Source organism: Theobroma cacao, chromosome 5 (assembly GCF_053813885.1).
Source record: "Theobroma cacao isolate CCN51 chromosome 5, ASM5381388v1, whole genome shotgun sequence".
Taxonomy (NCBI): Eukaryota; Viridiplantae; Streptophyta; class Magnoliopsida; order Malvales; family Malvaceae; genus Theobroma; species Theobroma cacao.
Window position 1 is genome coordinate 36,754,063 of NC_142643.1, and position 22,444 is coordinate 36,776,506.

A 22,444-nucleotide genomic window follows, 5' to 3' on the forward strand; every position below is an offset into this window, starting at 1 on the left:
ATTTTGATCTCTCTTGTTTCAAAATGATGTTTTTGGTCTCTTGATTGTTGACACTGTTAGTCCATAGTTACAAAAAATTAGACTTAATGCTACATAAATTTTTTAAGATATAAACATCATTTATATTATTTTTTAATTTAAGCAAATTCTCTTTTTTTTTAAAAAAAATACTAATTGTTTCCTCCAAAACCTCGATCAAAAAAAAAAATCTAAAAAATTTTGATTTGAAGGCTAGGAAATTTGAAGTTGTATCTATCTTGAAAAATCATAAATTTATTTCATAAGGTCAAGTCTATTTTCATCAAACTCTTTATTTCTTCAACAGTTTGAGAATTTTTTTTCATTGAAAAGAATATATTAAAACATAAATCTTTTGTTTAATGAGGGATATTTCAAATTTGATGGTGTCAGGTCAAGAGACTAATTTCTTACATGTGATTACTAATTTTGTTGAAAAATTTTTACCTAAAATTTGTTCATTGAGACTAGGATTTAGAGTGACTTAAAAATATTTTAACTTGATTACTATATATAAAAAGTTATAAGTTTTTTTCTTTTTTGTCAAATATTGAATTTTATTAAGTATCAAAATGAGACAAATTTTCGTGTTCTAGAATTTTGTTAAGTTTTAAGTTTTCTTTCTACTGTGTCAAATATTGAATTTTATTAAATATCAAAGTAAATTTTATTAAATTTTGGAAGGAACATGAGCAGATTTTTTTTTTAAAGGACATTTGTATCCTAAAATATATGTAGTATTAAATATAATTTTTTTAAGTTGTTGACTAACCATGTTAATTGTTAAGGGATTAAAAACATCATTTTAAATCAAAAGGGATCAAAGTATCTTTTCGAAGTGTTTTGAGGGAGTTTTTTGGATTTTACCCAATTTAGGTTTTGACTTTTTCAATAAAATTTTAAATTATAAAAGAAAATTTTTTTGTCTTTTCATGTAGTATTCAAATAGTAATATATAAATTACTTTTTGATAAATTTACTTTGACTTAAAGTTTTTGATTCCACTTCGTACAAAATTAAAAAAAAAAAATTAGTGAGTTTGTTAGCATCATTAACTATTTAAAACTCTAGATAAGTGTCATATCCCATTTTGTGGTCGGATATGATCGGCACATGGACCTAAATAGGTATAACTTGTTTAGCCCAAGCAAGCCTTATTCCATTCATCATTAAACATTCAAAACAAGGTGCAAAAATATATATTAAATCATCACATGCGTATATTGTAATCATATGCATGCAACCATAGACAGTAACACATAGTTATGGAACTTCTCAACATAAACAGTATAAGTGCAAACATCTCATATAACATTAAAGTGCCATAATCTTATACATCGTATCATATAAACATTATCAACACCCTCGGGTGTCCATATAAGGTCTCGAACGACCTCTGTACATTTAATCATAACATTCATAATGTAAAGTGCCTTAACATTAGCTACATTATTATAACATGTTCATTATCCATACATAAACATAAATCTCATATAAACATAAGACCGACTCGTCATCAAAACATGACTTGGCCTCTAAGTTGCAAGTGACTTTTAGATCACCTACCAAAACAGGAACGGATCATGTCTCCGTGACATTGGCTACTATCAAAAGTGCTATAATTGATCAACAACAAAACTAGTGAGGGAAAATAATGTGAGTCATAAAAACTCCGTGAATAGATACAGGGATGGGGAGAAGTCAAGGGGGAGAGTGTTTTGTAAACATGCATTTACAATCTCATGGCATTCATAAACTATTTAATCATAAAGTTCATGAAGTTCATAAAACATAATACTTAAACTCATTTAAAATAGCAATTGCATGGAAAACAAGTTTATATAGCCCTTAGAAACCTTTTTTGTTTTTGAAAAGCCTTTAAACTTGCATAAACATTCAATGTTGTATTCCATCTATTGATAGATAAAAGATATCTGACCGTCTTGGAACTTGATCTGCAAACACCTTTAGATTTAAATTCTAAAATTTGATATTCTAATTTTATTTTCAATTATATCTATTAGGACTCGTTATCCATTAAAAAGAAAATCTACAATATAATCTTCTTAACAATTAGATTCCTTACAATATCACTTTCTCATATTATACCAAATGTTGTAAAGTTACTTTTCTAGCAATCATATACCCAGTGATAACATTCTCAGTAATCACATTCCCAATAATCTCATTTCCAATAAAATACCAAACATCACCTTAGTTTTATAGAAAAATAAAGAGGTAAAGCATGAACAATAGAAATTTTTCATTAATAAAATAAAAAATAATAAAAGTTAATATCCTATTTGAATTGTACCAATGTTATATCTTCAAAGTTTATTAAAATATTAAATAAGCTTTCAAATTTTACAACTTTTTTAAAATAAAATTTGATATTCTTATTATATTAAAAGAACTCTCAATCTTCATCAAAAAATAAACTGTCATTACATTGAATATAAGCTAATATTTTTTTTACAAGTAAAAATTGGTATAGTAAAATTTTATTTGACTCGTCATTTTAATTTATATTTATTATTAAAAAACTATAAAAATATTTTTATATTAATATTTTAAAATTATAATTAAATAAAATAATTATTTATTAATATAATAATCTATCTAAGCTAGACGAGTTGGAGCCAAATATTATGTCTAGACCCAAGTCTTTGTTGGGCTGACGATCCTGAGCATGGAACTTGATCTACGGACACCTCTAAATTTAAATTCCAAAATTTGATATTCTAATTTTATTTTCAATTATTTCTATTAAGGCTCGTCATCCATTAAAAAGAAAAGCCTGAAATGCAGTAAAAGTAAAAAAGTAAAAAAGAAAAAATGGTCAAAATACTTGAGAAATCCATGTATTTGAGTATTTTCTTCAATTTAGTCCATCTACTCAAAATCGTAATATTTTAATCCCTTAATTTGGAGAATTGCTTCAATTTAGTCTCTCAAACATTTTTCATTTGAATTTACCGGTGATGACGTCAGCTCTGACGTGACACCTAATGATGACATTGCAATGCCACGTCAATGTGTCAAGGTGATGTGGCACTATCACGTCATCACAAAATGTCGTGACATTGCCACGTTACACTTTGAGTTCAAATGCTGAAGTGGCATTACCACGTCACTTGACACATTGACGTGGCAGATCATGATATTGACACATGACACATTAAGAGATTGACATGTGGTACTATTATTATTCAAAACAAGACATGCTCTTATTGTGGTTCAAACTCAAGGCCTCTAGCAAATATGTTAAAACCTTTACCACCATATCCAAACCTTTACTTTTAATTAAACTTGGCAATTTGTGTTTTCGTGTCTTAAACGTGTTAGATAGATTAGACACGAAACACGTTAAGGCTAAACACGAATACGACACGTTTAATATTCGTGTCTTAAATTTAAAACACGTACATGTATACGTTTAATAAATGTGTAACATGACATGACACGATTAACACGTTTATTAAACGTGTCAATATATGACACGACACGATTAATAACACATTTAACACGATTAACACGTTTTACATGATTAAATAAAAATATTTACAATTAAATATAATTTTATTATTTAAATTTAAAATTTAAAGTTATAAAAATAATTATAACAAAACAAAAATAATAATAATAACATCAAATATAATAAAATTTAATATAAATAACATACATAAAATTCATTATCATATAATATGATAAAATACATCATTAACATCCAACCTTTAAATACTAATAATATAAAAAATCATTCATAATTTTCAATCGTAATTAAATGCATATCATTAACCATATCATCAACCATAAACAAATCAAAATCGAAAACTCGTTTGCCAATGTCACATCATTTCGACGTCAAAAAACCTAATAATAAAATGGAAACAATATATTAATAAAATTAAATCAATATAAAAAAAGTTAAATAAAATGTCAAATTTAGTTCAAAGCATTACCTTTCATTGATGATTAATCGACATCAATAGTATTAGAGCATTCAGCTAATGACATTTCTTCTTTACCAATTTCTATATTTATGACATCTGCGATAAGATTGTTCATATCTGTTTTTACATATGCTACAATATAAAAAATATTATTAAAAATGATTAAATAAATCAAACTTACTCTAATCATGCATTTAAACACAAGAAACATAACCAAAAATAAATGAAACAATGTATTACCAATTTCCCCAAAAAGCCAATCCTTACAACATAAAATTGCCTCCACAACATCTGGTTTAAGTGAGCTCCGATATTGATCAACAACTTTACCGCCAACACTAAAAGCAGACTTAGAAGCCACTGTCGATACAGGAATGGCTAAGATATCTCGAGCCATGGCAGAAACCTCAGGATAACGAAACTGATTTTTCTTCCAAAATTGTAAAATATCCAATTCAATTGTTGTTTCAATCCTTTGTTCATCCAAATATTGCTCTAGTTGAGATTTGTTCTTGGTAGTCCCAAACTCACGTTGAAAATTGTCAAACTCCTAATTAATAAAAACAAAATAATTAAAAAATATTAAAATAAAAAACAATAAAAAAATTAAATCTAATAACAAATAATACTTCAAAAAAAAAAATTACCTTCAAGAACTTGTTTCTTCCCTTTTGCACCTTTTTCCCATCAAAAAGTATGTCATTTAAAGAAGATGGAGTATTAGAAACCTTGACAGCATATTCATCATAAAGAGCAAATAAATGATCTTTAACATTTTTAAATTCAGTTGAATTACTCCCATAAAGCTTTGTGTAACTCCATTCCACAAATTGAATCTTGTACCGAGGATCAAATATCACAGCTATAGCTAAAATCAAATTAAATTCAGACCAATACTTCTTAAACTTAACAAACATTTGAGTAGTCATATTTTTCAAATACACATCATCTCCACTCATATGTTCTTCCAAGATCATGCGTGCCATGAATATTGAAGGAAAGTGCAAGTCAGCTGTGGGATACTTTGTTCTAGAAAACACACAAGTTATCTCATAAAATACACTTAAGAACTTGCTAAGTTTCTCAATTCTATCCCACTCATCTTTAGATGGAGAATGCTTAAAATTTGAATCACTAATTTCCAAATGAGAAAAGCCTAAGCGAAAATAAAGTGTACTTTCAAGCATGAGAAATGTGGAGTTCCACCTAGTTGGAACATCTTGTTTTAAGTCTCTTTTTGCATTCAAATTCACTAGGCTTACACACTCTAAAAACTTTTGTTTTCTCCCTTGAGAACCTTTCACATACTTAATACTTTCCCTCACTTTTTGGATCGCACTATCCACTTCTTTCAAACCATCTTGCACACTCAAATTAAGTATATGAGCACAACATCTTATATGAAAAAACTTGCCTCCTCCTAAAAGTTGCTTTCTCATATTCAATTGCACTTTCAACAAATCAACAAAAGTATCATTTGTAGAAGCATTATCCAATGTTATTGAAAACAATTTACTTTCAATTCCCCATTCAACTAACAATGCATAAATCTTTCACTCAAAGCAACACCATTGTGTGGAGGTGGCATAAAGGAAAAATTCAAGATTCTTTTCTGTAGTATCCAATTTTTGTCAACAAAATGAGCAGTAAGCCACATATACCCATCAGTAACAACAGAAGTCCACAAATCAAAAGTCAAACAAATCCTACCAGGTGATTCTTGAAGCAAGGATTGTATCTTACATTTTTCTCTTTTATGCATCTTAATTATATTAGCTTTAACAGTGTTCCTAAAGATCAGAACAACATCTTCATGTAAATAAGACAACATAGACCTAATGCCAGTATACTCCACAAATGATAAAGGCAAATTATGTATCACAATTGCAGCTACCACTAATTCATGAAACTTTTTAAGATCAAACTTTGAAGACATCATTAACATTGAATTATGTTCCTTAGAAAATATCATTTGACCTATATCACGTATGTCTTTCCTAACACAATTATTATTATGACGTTTCAAATTACCTGTCCCATACTTGCTTTCATAATTCAAAATATACTCACAGAGTTTACACTTTACTTTTGATTTTCCATCACTTGAGTTCTTTTCTAGCAAACGTTCAAAGAATGTCCAAATCTTTAAAGTTAATTTTTGTTTTTTTTGGGTTGGCATGGCTTCTTTTCATCTATTGCTCCCAACTAATCAATCTGTAAACAATCATCAGATTCCTCCAGAAAATGAACATTTGATTTGAAAGAAACATTGATATTGTCAGATTCCATTTGTAAACATCAACAACATAAATAACATCAAAAATATTGATATTGTCAGATTACATATTAAATGTCACCAAAATTGAGTCAAATCATTTTTCATTATAACAAATAAAGTCTATTACTTTTCAACACCTCAAGGCTATAAACAAAAATTATAAAAAAAAGATATAACATTCCCAAACCTCAAAATGAAAAATTAACAACAAGAGCAAAAAGGAATAAAAACAACAATTTGTATGTAGAAAAATCGTCAAATCAAATACTACAATAGTTTTACTTAATTAAATCCAAGAATGAAACATAGGAAATCAAGAACATTAAGGTTGTTGAACAAAATTACAAAGAAAAACCGCCAAATCAAATACTACAATACTTACTTTCTTTTTTACAATTGAACTTGCAAGAAAAGAAAGTTAAATATTCTTTACATGTCTGATTGCTCAATCAACCATAACTATCGTTAAATAAGAAAATATAGTTTCTCCAATATAAAGAATCCATAAATTTCAAGATGGGATTAACATAACATAAATATTTACAGCTCTCTAACAAACAAAATGGACCAAATAAAAGAGAAAAACTAAGGGAAAAAAAAGACCATCAAGATCTTCAGCATCGGCTTGGAAAATTATTCTCTCCAAACCCAAATCAACAAAAGTTTACGAAAGATATTCATCATTTACAACAATACCAAGAGAGAAGGAATCTAGATAAAGAGCAAGAAGAAATCCACAGTCCTAGGAAGTAACCATCGAAAATCTGAGAAAAAAAACTCCCAAAATGAATCTGTTGATAACGAACAAAACAAGGTATCATATAGGTGAAAAGAAGAACAAGTGGTTTTGGCTAGATTTCCCACATTAGATAATCTTAAAAAGAATAAAAAAAACTAGCCTATAGAATATCTTTGAGAAAAGAATATCTCAATTAAACAAATTTTTTTTATTTTCTCACAATTAAAAGAATATATTGAATGGCATCATATTATTATAAAATAAATCCAACAAGAACAGAGCTGGGCTAGAAAAAGAAAATGGCAAAACAAAGCTCCAAAATAAAATCAGCCCAAACATCACAAGAGAGCTTCAAAAAAATATCTACAGAGAATAGGCAATATGCTGGTTTACCTCTGTTTCAGCAAATGGTTTTGCCAATTCAGAATCACCCAATTCTTAAATCTTCCCAATCTACAAAGAATAGAGATTTCTTGAATCTCCAATAAAGAATCGAAGAAGAAGAAACCGCTCAAAACTCCCAATCTAAAACTATTGAAGTGAAAGGGGAAAGAAGAAAAAGAATTGAAGAAGAGAAGATAATTCAAAGCTTGCTGACTAAAGTCTGAAGAAGTAACGAAGAAAGATATGGTGACTAGTGCGCCATGCGTGAGCCGTGAAGCAATCCAAAACAATAACCAAAAGTTAAAATTAAGGTTGAGCATGTATAATTACATTATTACATTTATAAAATTAAAAAAATTATTAGAATAATTATTTAAAATTATTTATATAAGGTTAAAATAGTCTTTAACTATTAATTTTTAATAGGTTAATAAATGTGTCACGTATATATGTTTAAACACGATAACACGATTAAGTAAACGTGTTTTAAATGTATTTGTCATGTTTGACATGTTAAGACACGAAAATTTTCGTGTCTTAAAGTGTCAGATACGATTAAACACTAAATAGGTTAAGTTTAAACCCAAAACCTGTTTAACCTGTATCTTCTCGTATCATGTTAACGTATCGTGTCTAAAATTAACAAGTCTACTTGTAATTCTTATTTGCTTGTTTTTTATTTCTTCTTTTCTTTTCTCTTTTTCTTTCTTTTTTTTTTTCTTTCGTTTCTCAAAACTACATCGTTTTGGAGTCTTCTTTTCAAGAGAAGAAGGCTTCAAAGGGTTTTTGTAGCTAGGGTTTTTGAAAGTGTAAAAATACTCTAAAACGATGTAGTTTTGAGGAAAGAAAGAAAAAAAGAAAAGACAAGAAGAAATAAAAAACAAGCAAATAACAATTACAAGTAAAGGTTTGGGTATGGTGGTAAAGGCTTTAGTAGAGATCTTGAGTTCGAACCACAACAAGAGTATGTCTTGTTTTGAATAATAATAATGCCATGTGGCACATCAGGACTAGATGCTGATGTGGTAATGCCCCGTTTGTATTTGAACTTTAACTGTCCGTTTGGTATGGGGAATAGCTATGTTATTTCTCCTCTATTCCTAGCCATACCCTATACCCTTGTTTGGTTTAAAAGTTGAATGAGGAATAAGAATCTTCAGGAATCTTTATTCTATAAAATGGGTAAAAAGTTTGGTTTTACTAATACCGGTGCTCCCCTTGGTTTTATCTATTCCGTGACTCATGGAATAAGTCTAGAATGTTTAATGACTAAAAAACTCTTATTAAATTTACAAAATCACAACTCTGTCCCTATAAAAGAATTTTTTTTCTCTCTCTTTCTCCTTTCCTTCTTTCTCTCACCGTCTTTCCCTCTCTCAGCCGCTCTCTCAACCGTCTTCCCCTCTCTCTCAACCGCTCTGCTCTCTCAATATTTTGAAAATGATTCATAATATATGAAGAATTGGCTAAAAATAAACATCTATACACAAAAATTTAATTGATTATGATGGATAAAATATAATATAATTAAATTATATTTTAAAATAATTATCCATTTATAAAAATATGTGAGTAAATTATAATTATTTTTAGTAATTTGGATAAAATATAATTATGATGGATAATTATTTTTTAGGATAAATATGTATTTAAATGATAATAAGGATAATTTTATTTTTTTATAAAAATAAATGTTAATATGGTTAAGGTTATTTTTATCTTTTTATCTCTTATTCTTTTCTTATTTCAATCTTATTTTCACCAACTAAACACTGTAATAAATCATAATAGCAATTTCTGTTTTATTACATTTACCATACCAAATAAAGTAATAATTATTTTATTATATTTTCACATAATAATTATTTTATTTTATTTTTATCTATTTCGTGAATCAAACGTGCTATAAGTGTGATGTGGTATGCTGCACCATTTCGTTATGATGTGACAACGAAATTAAAAAATTAAAATGTTACGACTTTAAATAAAAAAATTAAATTAAAAAAATACCTTGTACGAGGCTTTACAGATATTTTGACCAAAAAAAAAAAAATTAACAACCACTGACCCTCCCGAGAAAATCGAGTCTACGAGTTACCCGGTATGTTGTTGTTCTAAGTTGTCTTGTCTCCGGGCGGCGAGATTCGATCTTCATCCTTAAAATAATCTCTGCGAAGACGTAAGCTTATTTCATTTGTTGGGTAGAGAAGGATGGATAGGGCAATAAAAGCAGCAATTTTGAACCAACAAAGCAACTATCTTTTCCTAAGGGCTGCCTTCTTCCACTCCACTCCTGTCCTTGAACACAAAAGACGCACTTATTGGCAATTTGTAAGCTTCCTTGTGCTCTCTCTCTCTCTTATTCTATGATTAAAGATTTTTGTGCTTTTTAGCATGTTTCGCTTTATGGTTATGTTTATTTTTGTGAAATGTTGCAGTATTTTTTATGATTTACGGTGTCTTAGATTAGATAATCTGGGTTAAGAGAATGTTTGTACAATCCAAGATAAGGCAGGAGCCTTTTTGCTATCTGGGGTTCCAAATAGTGTCAAGTTAAGATCATGAAGTGCAAAATGAAACATTTGCATTTAGTGCAAATGGGAGATTCTGAATTTGGTTCGAATTATGAATGGTTAGATGTCATGGCATGGTAATCATCCTTGACATTCAGTTGACTTCAATTTACGGGACTTTTGTTTATGTTGTTACTCTCAATTTAATGAAAAACTCTTAACATTTCTTTTCTTGTTCTGGTATGTATGTATAAGTATTATGTATGCCAATTTCTTATGGTTATAATGCTCTCTTGATTCAATGTCTGAATATGTTTCTAGAAATAGAAAACTAGCAGTCATTGGTTTACCATCTGCTGTGGAAAAACCAACAGTGATTTGAGATCTGTTGGCAGTGTGAGTTGTGGTTTTGAGAAAAAGACTTTTGCATAACATATGATACTGGATGAAGCTATTGAAAGGAATGGATTTGCATTTTTGAATGCTTGGGAGTTGAACGTTTTGTTGAATACTTGATTATTAGTCAGTGAAGATGAACATAAGCAATTATTTGAAGTATCCATTAGTTGATAGCAGATTGCAAGAATTCTCTAGGATGATTTGATTCAGGTTTCACTTTTTCTTTTATTTCTGTACTGGTAGAATATGTTTACATGTTCTCAGCAGTGGACCCAGTCTTATAAGCATATTCTTTTATCTCCCTTTTTTCTAAGCAGTAAGCTTGTCCTTGGATGTTATTTCTGCTAGGTATTATAGGATTCATCTGCTGATTGCTTTCTGCCAATTCTTACTGCATTAGGAGTATTTTATTTTTCATTTGGTTAATCATTTTACGAACAAAGATAGAAAAATCTTGTAAAATTCATTGTTGTTGGTTGTTATTCTTATTATCTTTTAAATTTTGATCGATAATTTTATGCAGTTCTTGTAATTTTTTTTTTGTTTGCAGGGTAAGAGGCCTAGAAGGCTGCGTGGAAAACAAGAATTATTGCGAAATGTTAGTGCTTATGCAGACTTCTTATTTGAGGTTTGTATTCATGTCGATGACTTATTTATAAAATTTAAATAAAACCTGTACACTTATGGTAAAGCAAACATAATCCTTGTGGGTTCAAAAGTTGCATTATGGATGACTTGTATTGCAGCGGCCCGTATTCCACTGATAGTAGCCCAATGATAGCTCTAATAGCAGTCAGGGGCCATTCCATTGCTGAAGGGAGCTATCCTGCATTTTGGGATTCCCATGCACGTATATAGGTCCAGGACCCTTCAGAGTCCCAGTCACATATGATGTGCAGGACCAACATGCACCACAGTGACCTTGATTGGCCTCCTATAGTCTGAATTGGAACTATTACTTAATGCAGTCAAGATCCATATCCATGAACTTGCCAGTTAAGCTTGATCCTTTGGTGAAAATCTAGTAATGTAAGATGATTATATTGCTACTTTCTGATCTAGTAGGATTGTGGATAGCTTCAATTGAGGATGCTCTATTATTGAATAGGGAATTACTAAAAATAATGTTTGGCATGTTAAGTCAAATTTTAGTTGATATTTCTAATGGAATTCATTGAAGTTGGTTTTGTCCTTATTACAAAAAATCAGCATAAAAATTCTTTGTTAGCTTTTGTAGGAAAGATAGAAGGTTAATTTTTATAAAATCGTCATAACATGTTTAATTCTAAATGCAAAAGCTATTAATTCCAAGTTTTAATGCTCTAGGTTGTGCTATTAATCTTTCATACATATTCTGAAGTTTTTCTTCACAAGTTAGGAATCTTTGTACATTTAACTTATTAGTATATTTTTGTTTTTATTATATCTTTGATTGAAAGGGATTCAACTGTGCTTTGGTCTTTCTGTTTTCAGAGCTGGAAAGATGAGTTTGGTGAAGAGGATCCATCATCTAGCAGAGGTCCATCGTGGTTTAAAAAGCAGTACAGTAAGGGATCAAGAAAAGATTGGCCTGGCAATAGGGGATTTCAGTACAGGGGTAGAAGTAAGGATGAGAAAGACTTTGCTTTATGATATGTTAATCTTTTAAAATATGTCATTGGTACACCTATAAATATATTACAGGACATATGAAATGATGCTCATCTAAAGGAGCCTCTAGACTGATTTTGTTCTTCAAAATTTTCCTGGAGTGGCTTTTGAAGCCTTAGTTCTTGATGTTTTTTTGCACATGGCTTTACTTTGATAATGATCACTCATTTTTGGATATGATGATCCATCTTAAGCATGTGATTGTCATTCTATTACTTCACAGCAATTTATGCTCTCATTCAGAAGATTTTAATTAAATTCATTAGGTGGTTATGGAATATTGTGTGTACTAGCATGTCATTCTCCTGGATACTGTGCCAGAAGCTTACCCTTTTTAAACTCTTGATCAGGACCTTTTGATTTTTGTGAAGACGACGATGATGACATTGAGACTATATTTAGGTCTGCATTTGGTGGAAATCGGTTCTTTTACTGGTCCTTCATTAATGAGGAGCATCATCAATGGAGAAGCTCATCCAGATATTCAAATAACTATGAGAAATCTTGGAACTGGAGATATCGATTTAATGAGGACTCTGACTCCTCAACAGAATCTGGTAGTTCTGAGAGTTCAGACCAAGATACAGCTGCAGATAGGCGGGCCCTTGGCCTAAGTGCATCTGGTCCTCTAACACTTGAAGACGTTAAAAATGCGTGAGTTCTTTGTTGCATTTCTTAAATACACTTGTATGTTCTTGTTAGTTTTTTGGGTTACATACAATAACCTTGTAAATTGTTTTTGTTGTTGAATGCACCATGGCTGAATTTTAGAGGATATTTCTTTATGTTGTCTGATTGCATTGTTCTCTAATTTTTAGATATCGAATCAGTGCACTAAAATGGCATCCAGATCGTCATCATGGCTCTTCCAAGGTATCAACATTTCCCATTCATCAGGCTACTTTGTTCTGCTTAGGATGCTGGACAGCTTTGATTGTTTTATGGAAGATTCAGGATCATCCCTATATATAAAAAAAATACTTTGATATCTAAAGTCTAAATTAATAAGTGTTGTTATCTATTTTTAGAAACATTTTACAGCAGTTACACTGCTTATTTATCTAACCAAACTTGTATGATTTTTATGGCTACATTTTAAATAATAGACTTTTTATTTAACCAAAATAATTGCTTGTCAACTTCAAACTGATATGTTCTTTACTGTTGTCCGTATTATCATAGTTATTTAACTTGTTTTAGCAAACTGACAAACAAATGCACATTGAGCAGGCTGTTGCAGAGGAGAAATTCAAGCTTTGCAACTCAGCATATCAGTCTTTATGTGATAAGTTGGCTATGAACTGAGGATTCTCCAATGCATGTGCTCTGAGATTTCTTCAAGCCACTGCATTTCTTTGGAAATCAGGAAATCTGACATGTTTATGACAGTCAGATCAACTTTTGTAGTTTAGATTCATTGACAAAATGGTGCTGTTGCTCGGGCTATGTGAATATAGTTCCGTTCCTCCCATTTGTACTGTGGCATAACCAACAGCTATGGTGGTTTTGTGATTTAACATTTAAATGCATAATAATTTATATCATTATGAAGGATGACTAGAATGAGCCTATTTGTTTCTCATCTCGGGTTGCTTACCAGAACTGACAGGGGTCTAATTACGATATTCAAAATGCTGTCATCCTTTCCTAGTCTTACAGCAGAGATTGTTATAGATCCAGTTCAGGTTTGCTGAGGATGGGATTATAAGGAAAATGAGTGATCTTTGCCTGCCCAAGGTTGATCTGTGCTTGGTGGAAAACATGTATAATGGAACAGATTCAAATCGCAAGAAGGAAATTATGTTCAAGAAATGGTGATGGTCAAAGTTGAGTTGCTTTGTTACTGTGTTTATAAAGGTTTATAAATGATAGTGGTAATTCCTCGAGTACCCTTTTAGCATAAAGAGAGAATATTATGATTTGAAACTCACCTTTTAACTATTAAACTAAAATCCTGACTAATCTTGTTAACCCTGCTCATAACCCAACCCAACTCAATCTGAAATTATAAAGAAGAAACTGACCCTCTTTAAAAGCTAAAAGGTGATTACTATCTACTTCAGAGTACAAATGTGACAGAAAATGAGCAATTGACGAACTTGGATTAATTCGCTGGAAATTCAACCCGACTCGATTCGAATTATCCTCACAAGTCAAAAGGATTTTAACCCGAACTTGTGAACTCGACACCTGAGTCATCACAGAAAGCGCTCGTACACGAACCTACTCATCTAAGCATATAACACCCAAGTCAAATAGGGCCGAGTGGACGCGGGGTTGAACTCATTTACATCATCGACCAACCACAAGGGATTGTTCTGATTCATGGAATCACGTATCATCATCTGAAACCAAATAACCCATTTATTTATTTCACTTATCTCAATTTCCTCCCTCTCTTTTTTAACTTTCTTCCTCCGCTCTTCACTCTTTCTCATTGTTTAACTTCGTAATGCTAAAAGCTATTCAAATTCTTGGTTGTTCATCTGGGTTTATCTCTCAAAGATTAAAGAAGCCTCATTCTGGTAATGGGTGTTCTTTAATTTCTTCAAAAGGAAGCGACACCTCAACTTCTTTGTTTCTGCATCCCTTCTGGACTCCAAAAACTCTGTCTTTTAAATTGATTCGAATGTTCTCGACTCAGTCCGAGTCCAACTCAAATGCTCCTTCATCCTCTTCTTCTTATTCTTCTTCTTCTTGTTCTTCTTCGGTTGCAGTTCATTCCGCTGTGAGTATTTTCTTCTGAATTTGGATTTTGTGGTCTATTTAACATGCGCTAATAGAAAAAATTGACCTTTTTTTGGGTAATTGGGCAATTAATTAAGTAATTTACTTTTATGTAGTAATATGCTTTGTATGTGATTATTATTAACAATTTGACTAAAAAAATTAAGTGTTTGTTCGGGGTTCAAATGCTCATGTGGTGAACTTGGTTTTATCTTGGTTCTAGTAACTCTTTTCGGAATATTGAATTGTGGGTTTGGATTTAATTGTCTATGGAAATGTAATTTTGGTTAATGCAGATTATAATAATAAGATCAACCTACATTAATACTTATGCTATCAATTGGATGATTCATTGTATAAGGTAACCATGTTTGAGTTTGATTTTACAGTGATTTTAGAGCTTGGTGCAGTTGTACGCTAGAGTTTTGGTTTTCTTCATAGATAACCAAATACCATTTAGCTGGTTTTTTGTCTCAGCCCTTGGGTTTGAGTTCTCTTGCACGTTAGGCAGTTATTTTCAGGTTCATGAAATATGGTTCATATTGACCAAAAAAAGGATATCCTCATTGAGTTAGGACAGTTTTTTCAAACTCCATTTTCTGGATGATTTCAACTTGGACTTTTGTACCATTTTGCAGTATGATGAAAAGAAAAACATTAAAATTACGCCACCAATTTTTCTTGCTCCTTTACTTTGTCCTATGTAGAAAAGAATATCAATTTTTGCTTGGATCTTCTATCTTTTAGTTTATCTGTTTGTTTAGAAATATTTGCTTGATGGCAATTAATTTTTTTTTCACCATTTTGATGCTAATATGCTGTGGATAAAATTCATAAAATGTCCCCCTTATTCTTGTAGTTGTTAATTATTTTCTATATTAGATATTAGTAGCTCCCTGTCATTCCGGTTATGTCAAACTCATTTAATGTTTGCCAACCACACTTGGTCTGGTGGCAACTAGGATCATTAGTGAGGCATGTAGGCTTGGATTCAAACCCAAGCAACCCCTTTCCTGATCCCCCAATATTCCTCCTCCTGGGCAAAAAAAAAAAACTCATGTCATGTTTGATGTCCGATTTCTATCTTAGTCAGAAATGGCTCTTTTGCTTGATTTCTGAAATATTGCAATCAATAAAGCATCAGGCAAAGGAGGTTTCTAGGAAGTTTAAAGTACACAGTATGCCTTGATGTACTCCTTTGTGGATGCTCATGTGTTGTTATTTGGTGGTTGTTATGCTCTTATAATTTTTAACTTGGTTTGAAGGAGTAGCACTGGAATTCATATTTTACGTGCTCTATTGTTGAGTATTCATTCATTAATTTTCTCTTTCAAAGTTTATTATTGATGAAACTCTTAGTGATGATGGAACCCTTAGCCGTTCTCAGAAACAAGATAATTACAAAACTAAATCACTTTGATGAAGTATAACTGAAAGATGGATTCTGACATTCTGTATAGACACTATTCATAGTTATTTTCTCCTGCTATGCTGGCATATGTATCCCTGGAGGTCAAGACTAAGAACATTTTAAGTAGAATGCCTATTTGTATGTCAGTGATTGAGTAATCTATATTATGTTACAGGGCAATGTTCATAAGATCAAATTCTGTCAGTGGTGTGGTGGCCCAGCAAAGCATGAAATACCTGATGGAGAGGAGAAGATAAGAGCTATTTGCACTCTTTGTGGAAAAATTGCCTATCAAAATCCAAAAATGGTATGTTCATTTATTGCAGCAAATTTAGAATGTGGCTGCTGTTTGCTAAATGGCATGCTATTGCCTGAGTATAGCTGTAGTGTTTTAGCCTTTGCCTCTTCCAGTTTCTTCACGTTGATGTATGGGTATCTCGCAAATAACTAATGACTTTGCTGTGCTTTGTTATATCTCTTAAGAGAAGTCCCCCTTGGTTTTATATAGGACGGGTTTACTTTTTTTTTTATTATTATTATTATTTTTTAGAACAAAGGATGTTCTATTCCTCAGTGTATGATCTCATGATTGTTTCCTTATTTTCTACCAAGATTTTTGAAAGTAATGTAATGGATCATGGGAAGGCCTACCTTAATCTACAACTTCGAAGTGAAATGTAATTATTCTATTTCGATCATCTTTAATGGTTACTTTTGTTGTGAGTTTTATTTATTTATTAGGAATTAGGATACACACAATACTGGGTGTCCTAATTCCAATCTTTCTCCTTTTATCCGTTTATTTAATTGGTCGCAGCTGTTGGTTATTTCAAATGCTAATGTGTAAATGTGGGTGCTTTTCATGGCATGGGTTGGTCTTATTTTTCTGTATCCTGGAGAAAGTGGTAATTAGCTGGTTGAGATCCTTTTGCCTTTACCATTTTACCGAATGTTATTGTCTGACATGAACTCTAACTCATGCTAGTCAGAGTGTGGTATTGGCCTTCTTCCTTAAGCAGCCCACTTGCATTGGGGGTGGGGGTGGTATTCCTTGTGATTTTGGATGGTTACTGGAGAAATAATGATTTGCATAAATGTGCTACAGCATGTCTTCTGAATCCCTGTTCCCCTTTCTTAATGTGTACTACTTTGAATACTTAATTCTTATTTTCAATTGATACTTTTAGGTTGTCGGTTGCCTCATTGAGCATGAGAAAAAAATCCTACTTTGCAAGCGAAACATTGAACCTTCTTATGGTCTTTGGTATGTATTTACTGAATGGAATTTGGTTTAGGAAAGGATTCACATATTGTTTTTCCTCTTAATTTTCTGTTATTTATTTGGAGAGATTAATTGTGCATTGAATATAGGGTACTAGCTCTTTCCTTTCTTGTCAAGTAGCTAATTTCTACCATTTCTGATGGCTAATATAGAAATTTGAGTTGACCGGGTGGCCTTAATGTAGGACTCTTCCTGCTGGTTACCTGGAAATTGGGGAGTCAGCTGCAGAAGGGGCAGTCAGGGAAACTTGGGAAGAAGCAGGGGCTGAAGCGGAAGTGGTGTCCCCTTTTGCACAACTTGACATTCCTCTTATTGGCCAAGTTAGTAGAAGCATCCTTTATTACTTCTACTTTTATTTCCTCTGCATTTACTGAAGATGTTTCTGTATCGATATTCCTGTCTCTTTTTGGAGCAGACTTACATAATCTTCTTAGCAAAGCTGAAGAAGCCCCACTTTTCACCAGGACCAGAATCATCCGAGTGCTGTCTCTTTGAATTGGACAATATACCTTTTGATTCTTTGGCATTTTCTTCAATTTTTGTTACGTTGAATTTGGTAAGAGCCTTATTTCTTTGTTTGATGAAAATAAATCTTTTTAAAATTTATTTTACAATTCTCATCAATCATTTATCTTAAATCTTAATTAATTGTATTGTATTTCTGTTGGTGCAGTACATTGAAGATGTTAAATCTGGAAAAATAAAGTTTCACTATGGTACCATTAACAAAAGGTATATGTTTTTTATTTTTTTGGGTACATAAACAGCAAAATTGGGAGAAAACCTGTTTCCTGATGTTTGGTGAAGAGTAAAAGTGCAATTTTAAGTTTTACAGTTTCATTTTTTCTTGCCTAACTGTTTGGACTGGCTGTGTGAATCTTGAGATTCCTTTCTACTTTTGCAGTAAATCCTATTGTGATGTGACCTATCAAAGAGATAGAGAATTTTACCATTTTGCTCACTTCTCATTGACAATGATTTTCCTTTTGTTTTATTATTAATTTTATGAAAGCTTACCATTATTGTGTTTTGTTTCTGATATTTGCTGGCAGGCTTGGGACAGGGCCGTCTGATATTCGTGCCTTTACTCTTGACTATCATTGGCAGGCATGAGATACAGTTGATTCCTTTACCACATCTTGTCCAGTGAATGCCTGTAAGGGTAACATACTAAATAGTTGGAAGTGATAATTCTTTTAATGTTTCTTTCCTGAGAGGAATTTGCTTGTCTGGTGCTGTAACCTCCATTGGTATTTGAGGTTTTCAAGTTATAAATCACTATATTTACATGACAAAATGATATCTGGAAGGGTTGATGAGATGCCTTACATGTAGTTTCTTTTTTCTTCTGCTAGAATTTTGTTGATAATCAATGCTGGCATTCATGTCTTTTTGTTTCTAATCTGCTAAAATTTCTATATGGTAATTAATATCCAGTTTCTCTCGTCTAAAATTTTATTGAATTGATTCTTTTTTTTTGAACAATAATTACATTTTGAGCTATTTGTTTTCTCTTGTTCTGCTTTCTAGGATCTGATTTTTGAGCAGAATGCATATTGTCAGAGTCTCACACATGACTTTATGGTGTTAAGGATGAGTCAACCACCCATGTTTATGAAGTGAAAAGAACTTGGAGGAAGCAAGTGTATCTACTGAAATTGGTAATGGATTATTTTGCTAACAAAATCTGTATATAGACTTGTTTCTGCAAACATGCTTCTTGATCAAGGAATTTACTAGATTAATGATGTATGTTGCAAATATTCCATTTTCTTGTCCCTACAAACTTTTGTAGTTGTATTGTAAAGAGGAATGGTAGGAGAGATTTTGAGACTCTTAAAAGCTTGGTTTATTGTAAAGGTGATTTCAAATGCTTCGGTTGACCTGAGAAGCAACTGCCTTTAGTTTGTTCCTTTTACAGTTTTTGGAGGCTCGGGAAAGAGAACTTCGATCTAACTATACTTACTTTGTGTATAAAATACTCAATTGATTGGTTGGACAAGAGAGATTTGTAATTTCTACTGTTCAATTGTTTATTGTCTGGGATGCTACAAATTAACTTGTTTAGTTGCTTTTATGAAAAATATGAGTTGAATGGCAACCAAGATGATTCTTTCCCTGCCTGTTTTTCTGTTCGGATATACTTCTGACTATGGCTAGATATTTTTATTGAAGTAAAAAAAAAATGGAAAAGGCTATATGTTGTGTTGATAGTAAATGGGAAATGCTTTGTATCTGTAATTAAATTTTTATTTTAATTTGCACACGAGCATCGTTGATGTATGATATCTTTGCTCAAAATGTAGGATTTGAATTTTCCTTGATCAATATTTAAACTATTTCTTTGAAGGAGATTATGGATTTGGCCTAACTAGGCATACGCTCCTGTTATCAATATTTAAACTATTTATTTCGCGTTTGAGAAGCAAATGAGGAGAGCTTTAGATAAGGGGCCGTGGTCTACAGTGGGGCTGTTGTATGATTCGCAAAGAATGGCTACCAGAATGTATGGTAAGTGAAATTTGTGTCGCAGGAATACCCATCTGGATTCAGATCCTCAATGCTCCATTAGACTTGTTAACGAGGCAAAATACTGTAACAACTGGCCAGAAGATAGGGTAAGGGATGGAGGTGGAGGATCTTGGAGGGTTTACAAGTGTTAGTGCAGGCTTCTTAATGGTTAGAGTGAGTTTGGATGTAGGGAAGCCATTACTGGACCGACGGAAAGAGGAAGGAGCGTATTTGTGCTAATCTGGAACTTGAGAAGTTGGATTTTTGCTTCGCCTGCCGAAGATTGGGGCATGTTTTCAAAAACCTTGTGTGGAAGAAGTGAAAATGGCGTCATGCGATCCTTGAGACTGAAAGTTGGGCCTCAGCTCAGGACAATTCCATTAGAGAAGGTATGTCAGGATGAGTATTAATCAGTTCAGATTGAAATAATTGAATTTGAAATTTTTCGAGTAAAGAATGGTGATGGGGTATGGATTGAGGACGAAGAGCAGATTATGGGCTGCTTTTCCAGTTTCTATAAAGATTTGTTGGGAAATAGGCAAAGGAGAGTTGTAGATGATGTTCCTTGTAGACGATAACCACTAGAAAATGAGTAGAAGCTCATTGGGGATTGTTGTAAAGGAGGTTCTTGTGATAACAAAAGGAAGCATTGCAAACAAGTAAGGGATGTATTGGAAGTGGCGAAGGGAAAGATTAGAGCAGTTTTTGTAATATTGAGTGTCGTGGTAGGTGGAAGAGAATAAGAAGAGAATAGGTGCTCTAAGTGAAAATAGGTTAGAGAGAGAAGCTTTGAGTGAGAGTTAAGTAGTTCTGAAGGTAAAAAAAAAAATCCCCCTTTTGAATTGTGAAGGTTCTATATATGGTGTCAAAAGTAACAGTTACAAGAAAATGTTTTAATACACGTAATAAATAATATTATTAAGGAGAGTGTTAATGTTAGGTAACTGTTACTGAGAGTTAATGTCGAGTAATGGTTAAAAATTTATTATGTGACTGTTGAAGTAATTATATTTAATAATACTTGTTCTCGAGTAGGAGCTAATAAAGAAAAACTGTATGTGAACAGGTATACGAGAAGAAGTTGTACGTGAATAGGAATAAAAGAAGAAGCTGTACATGAACAAGTACAAGAGAAGAAATTGTATGTGAATAGGTATAAAAGAACAAGATAAAAGTAAGAAATACTTTTACTTCAAGAAAAGGTCAAGAGAGATGTCTTTTAACTATCTCCATATCTGAGCCACCAAGTCAAACTCTCCAGAGCATCTCAATATGAAAGTAACCTATGAACCCTGCCACCTATTCCGGATTACTTTCACTGTCATCTGTGTGAAATGGTTATTCTGTGCAAAGTAGTTATTCTACTTGTATTAAAGGTTCTACATAGAGTAATGCTCTGCTTATTCTAGTTGTTCTGTGTGAAATAGTGCTTCATTTGTAATGGTTGTTTTCATTATTTTCTATATAATGTTACGCGATAAAATAATTTTATAGAGAATAAGTATTAATCAAAATTGACTATCTACATTTTGCTCTCTGTATAAGAATTAATTGTTAAAAATAATTCTTATGTATTAATTTAGAATGTAAAAGTTTTATTTTGTACTATAATGTATTGTACTGTATCACTTTGAGTAGTAATGCATTGGGCAGTATCGCCTAAGATAGTAACACCTTGGCCAGTAATGCTTTAGGTAGTAACATGTTACTGTCTTGTGTAAGGTGTAATGTCAATATTTTTTATAATATTTGATTGATTATATAATAATATTTTTTCATATAAAATAAGATTTTCAAGATACAAATGGTAAAAGGAAAGTTAATCTTTTTCATAAAAAATTTAATTCTGTGTGCTTCATAAATATGAAACTACTATAAACAATTTTTTTCATTCAAATTCAAAGTAAAGCAAAACAAAATTCAGAACAAAATTGGTTCTTTTAAAAATCTTTTCAAGTAAGTAAGTTTTTCTTCTTCTTGTAATTTTTTGTTTAATTTTTTTTACTTGTTGCCCCGTGTATGAATTTTTTTTTAAATTGGAATATGAGGAAGGAAAAAAAATTTTATGCATGAAATGATACTTCTTTTTTTTATGTATATATATATATATATATATATATATTCAAACAAATAAATAAATTATTTAATTTTAAAAAAAAATCACAAAGTAAAAATATTTATGTTTCGAAGGAGAACCAACTTGATAAGCAAAAGAAAGAAAAAAATCCCGCTGGATACGGGGATTTGTTTTAATTCTTTATTACTCATAAATTATAGTTTATAACTAAAACCTAAAAGCAAAAGTACCCACGATTGGGTTTTTTTTTAATTAATTTTTTATCTTGAAGCTTGTTTTGATGTTTCTATTTGCTTTTGAAAATAACGACTTGGAGTCACAAGCTTTTTGTTTTAAATTTATTTTTTTAAGTAAAGTTTACTACTTTATCTTGATGTATAGCGTTTAATAAAAAAGAGAAATATTAGAATAAAAGAAACAAGTAAAGGCTAAAATGAAAGAAGCAAATAAAAGCTACGGCATGTCAACTTTTGATGGAGAGAGAAACGGTAGAATAAAGAAA

General features: G+C 31.4%; 3 protein-coding genes across 10 annotated transcripts; 2 read left to right on the forward strand and 1 right to left on the reverse strand.

Moving 5' to 3' along the window:
- Nucleotides 1–3,993: 3,993 nt before the first annotated feature.
- LOC148762829 (zinc finger BED domain-containing protein RICESLEEPER 1-like) lies at nt 3,994–4,903 on the reverse strand. Its single transcript, XM_088806642.1, has 3 exons — nt 4,619–4,903; nt 4,212–4,521; nt 3,994–4,103 (listed from the first exon to the last, which is right to left on the reverse strand). Exons 1-3 carry the CDS (start codon nt 4,898–4,900, stop codon nt 3,994–3,996), a joined length of 702 nt encoding a protein of 233 aa, XP_088662768.1. The 5' UTR covers nt 4,901–4,903.
- Nucleotides 4,904–9,404: 4,501 nt separating this feature from the next.
- On the forward strand, nt 9,405–13,516 carry LOC18599109 (Chaperone DnaJ-domain superfamily protein). Its single transcript, XM_007028933.3, has 6 exons — nt 9,405–9,703; nt 10,835–10,912; nt 11,758–11,887; nt 12,285–12,588; nt 12,753–12,807; nt 13,165–13,516. Exons 1-6 carry the CDS (start codon nt 9,584–9,586, stop codon nt 13,237–13,239), a joined length of 762 nt encoding a protein of 253 aa, XP_007028995.1. The 5' UTR covers nt 9,405–9,583; the 3' UTR covers nt 13,240–13,516.
- A 574-nt stretch (nt 13,517–14,090) lies between these two features.
- On the forward strand, nt 14,091–21,067 carry NUDX23 (nudix hydrolase homolog 23). 8 transcript variants are annotated; one of them, XR_016026547.1, is made up of 9 exons: nt 14,091–14,662; nt 16,248–16,379; nt 17,260–17,336; nt 17,539–17,674; nt 17,770–17,910; nt 18,028–18,086; nt 18,407–18,510; nt 18,947–19,015; nt 20,932–21,067. XR_016026547.1 is itself a non-coding variant. In XM_018122382.2 (8 exons), exons 1-7 carry the CDS (start codon nt 14,387–14,389, stop codon nt 18,465–18,467), a joined length of 882 nt encoding a protein of 293 aa, XP_017977871.2. In that variant the 5' UTR covers nt 14,091–14,386; the 3' UTR covers nt 18,468–18,516; nt 18,885–19,356. The 8 variants fall into 8 exon arrangements, 4 of the variants coding, with proteins under 4 accessions (XP_017977871.2, XP_088663094.1, XP_088663093.1 ...); XR_001928264.2 differs by lacking the exon at nt 20,932–21,067 and adding an exon at nt 18,710–18,776 and having other exon boundaries at nt 18,407–18,516; nt 18,885–19,356; XR_001928263.2 differs by lacking the exon at nt 20,932–21,067 and adding an exon at nt 18,710–18,776 and having other exon boundaries at nt 18,885–19,356.
- The last annotated feature ends 1,377 nt before the right edge of the window (nt 21,068–22,444 follow it).

Coding starts and splice junctions, on each gene's coding strand:
- LOC18599109 (XM_007028933.3), top strand. CDS start 9,584: ATGGATAGGGCAATAAAAGCAGCAATTTTGAACCAACAAAGCAACTAT. Junction 9,704..10,834: donor GACGCACTTATTGGCAATTT/GTAAGCTTCCTT, acceptor TTTTGTTTGCAG/GGTAAGAGGCCTAGAAGGCT. Junction 12,808..13,164: donor GTCATCATGGCTCTTCCAAG/GTATCAACATTT, acceptor CACATTGAGCAG/GCTGTTGCAGAGGAGAAATT.
- NUDX23 (XM_018122382.2), top strand. CDS start 14,387: ATGCTAAAAGCTATTCAAATTCTTGGTTGTTCATCTGGGTTTATCTCT. Junction 14,663..16,247: donor CGGTTGCAGTTCATTCCGCT/GTGAGTATTTTC, acceptor ATTATGTTACAG/GGCAATGTTCATAAGATCAA. Junction 17,337..17,538: donor GAACCTTCTTATGGTCTTTG/GTATGTATTTAC, acceptor GCCTTAATGTAG/GACTCTTCCTGCTGGTTACC.
- LOC148762829 (XM_088806642.1), bottom strand. CDS start 4,900: ATGACTACTCAAATGTTTGTTAAGTTTAAGAAGTATTGGTCTGAATTT. Junction 4,522..4,618: donor GAAGAAACAAGTTCTTGAAG/GTAATTTTTTTT, acceptor TTTATTAATTAG/GAGTTTGACAATTTTCAACG. Junction 4,104..4,211: donor TTGGCTTTTTGGGGAAATTG/GTAATACATTGT, acceptor TTTATATTGTAG/CATATGTAAAAACAGATATG.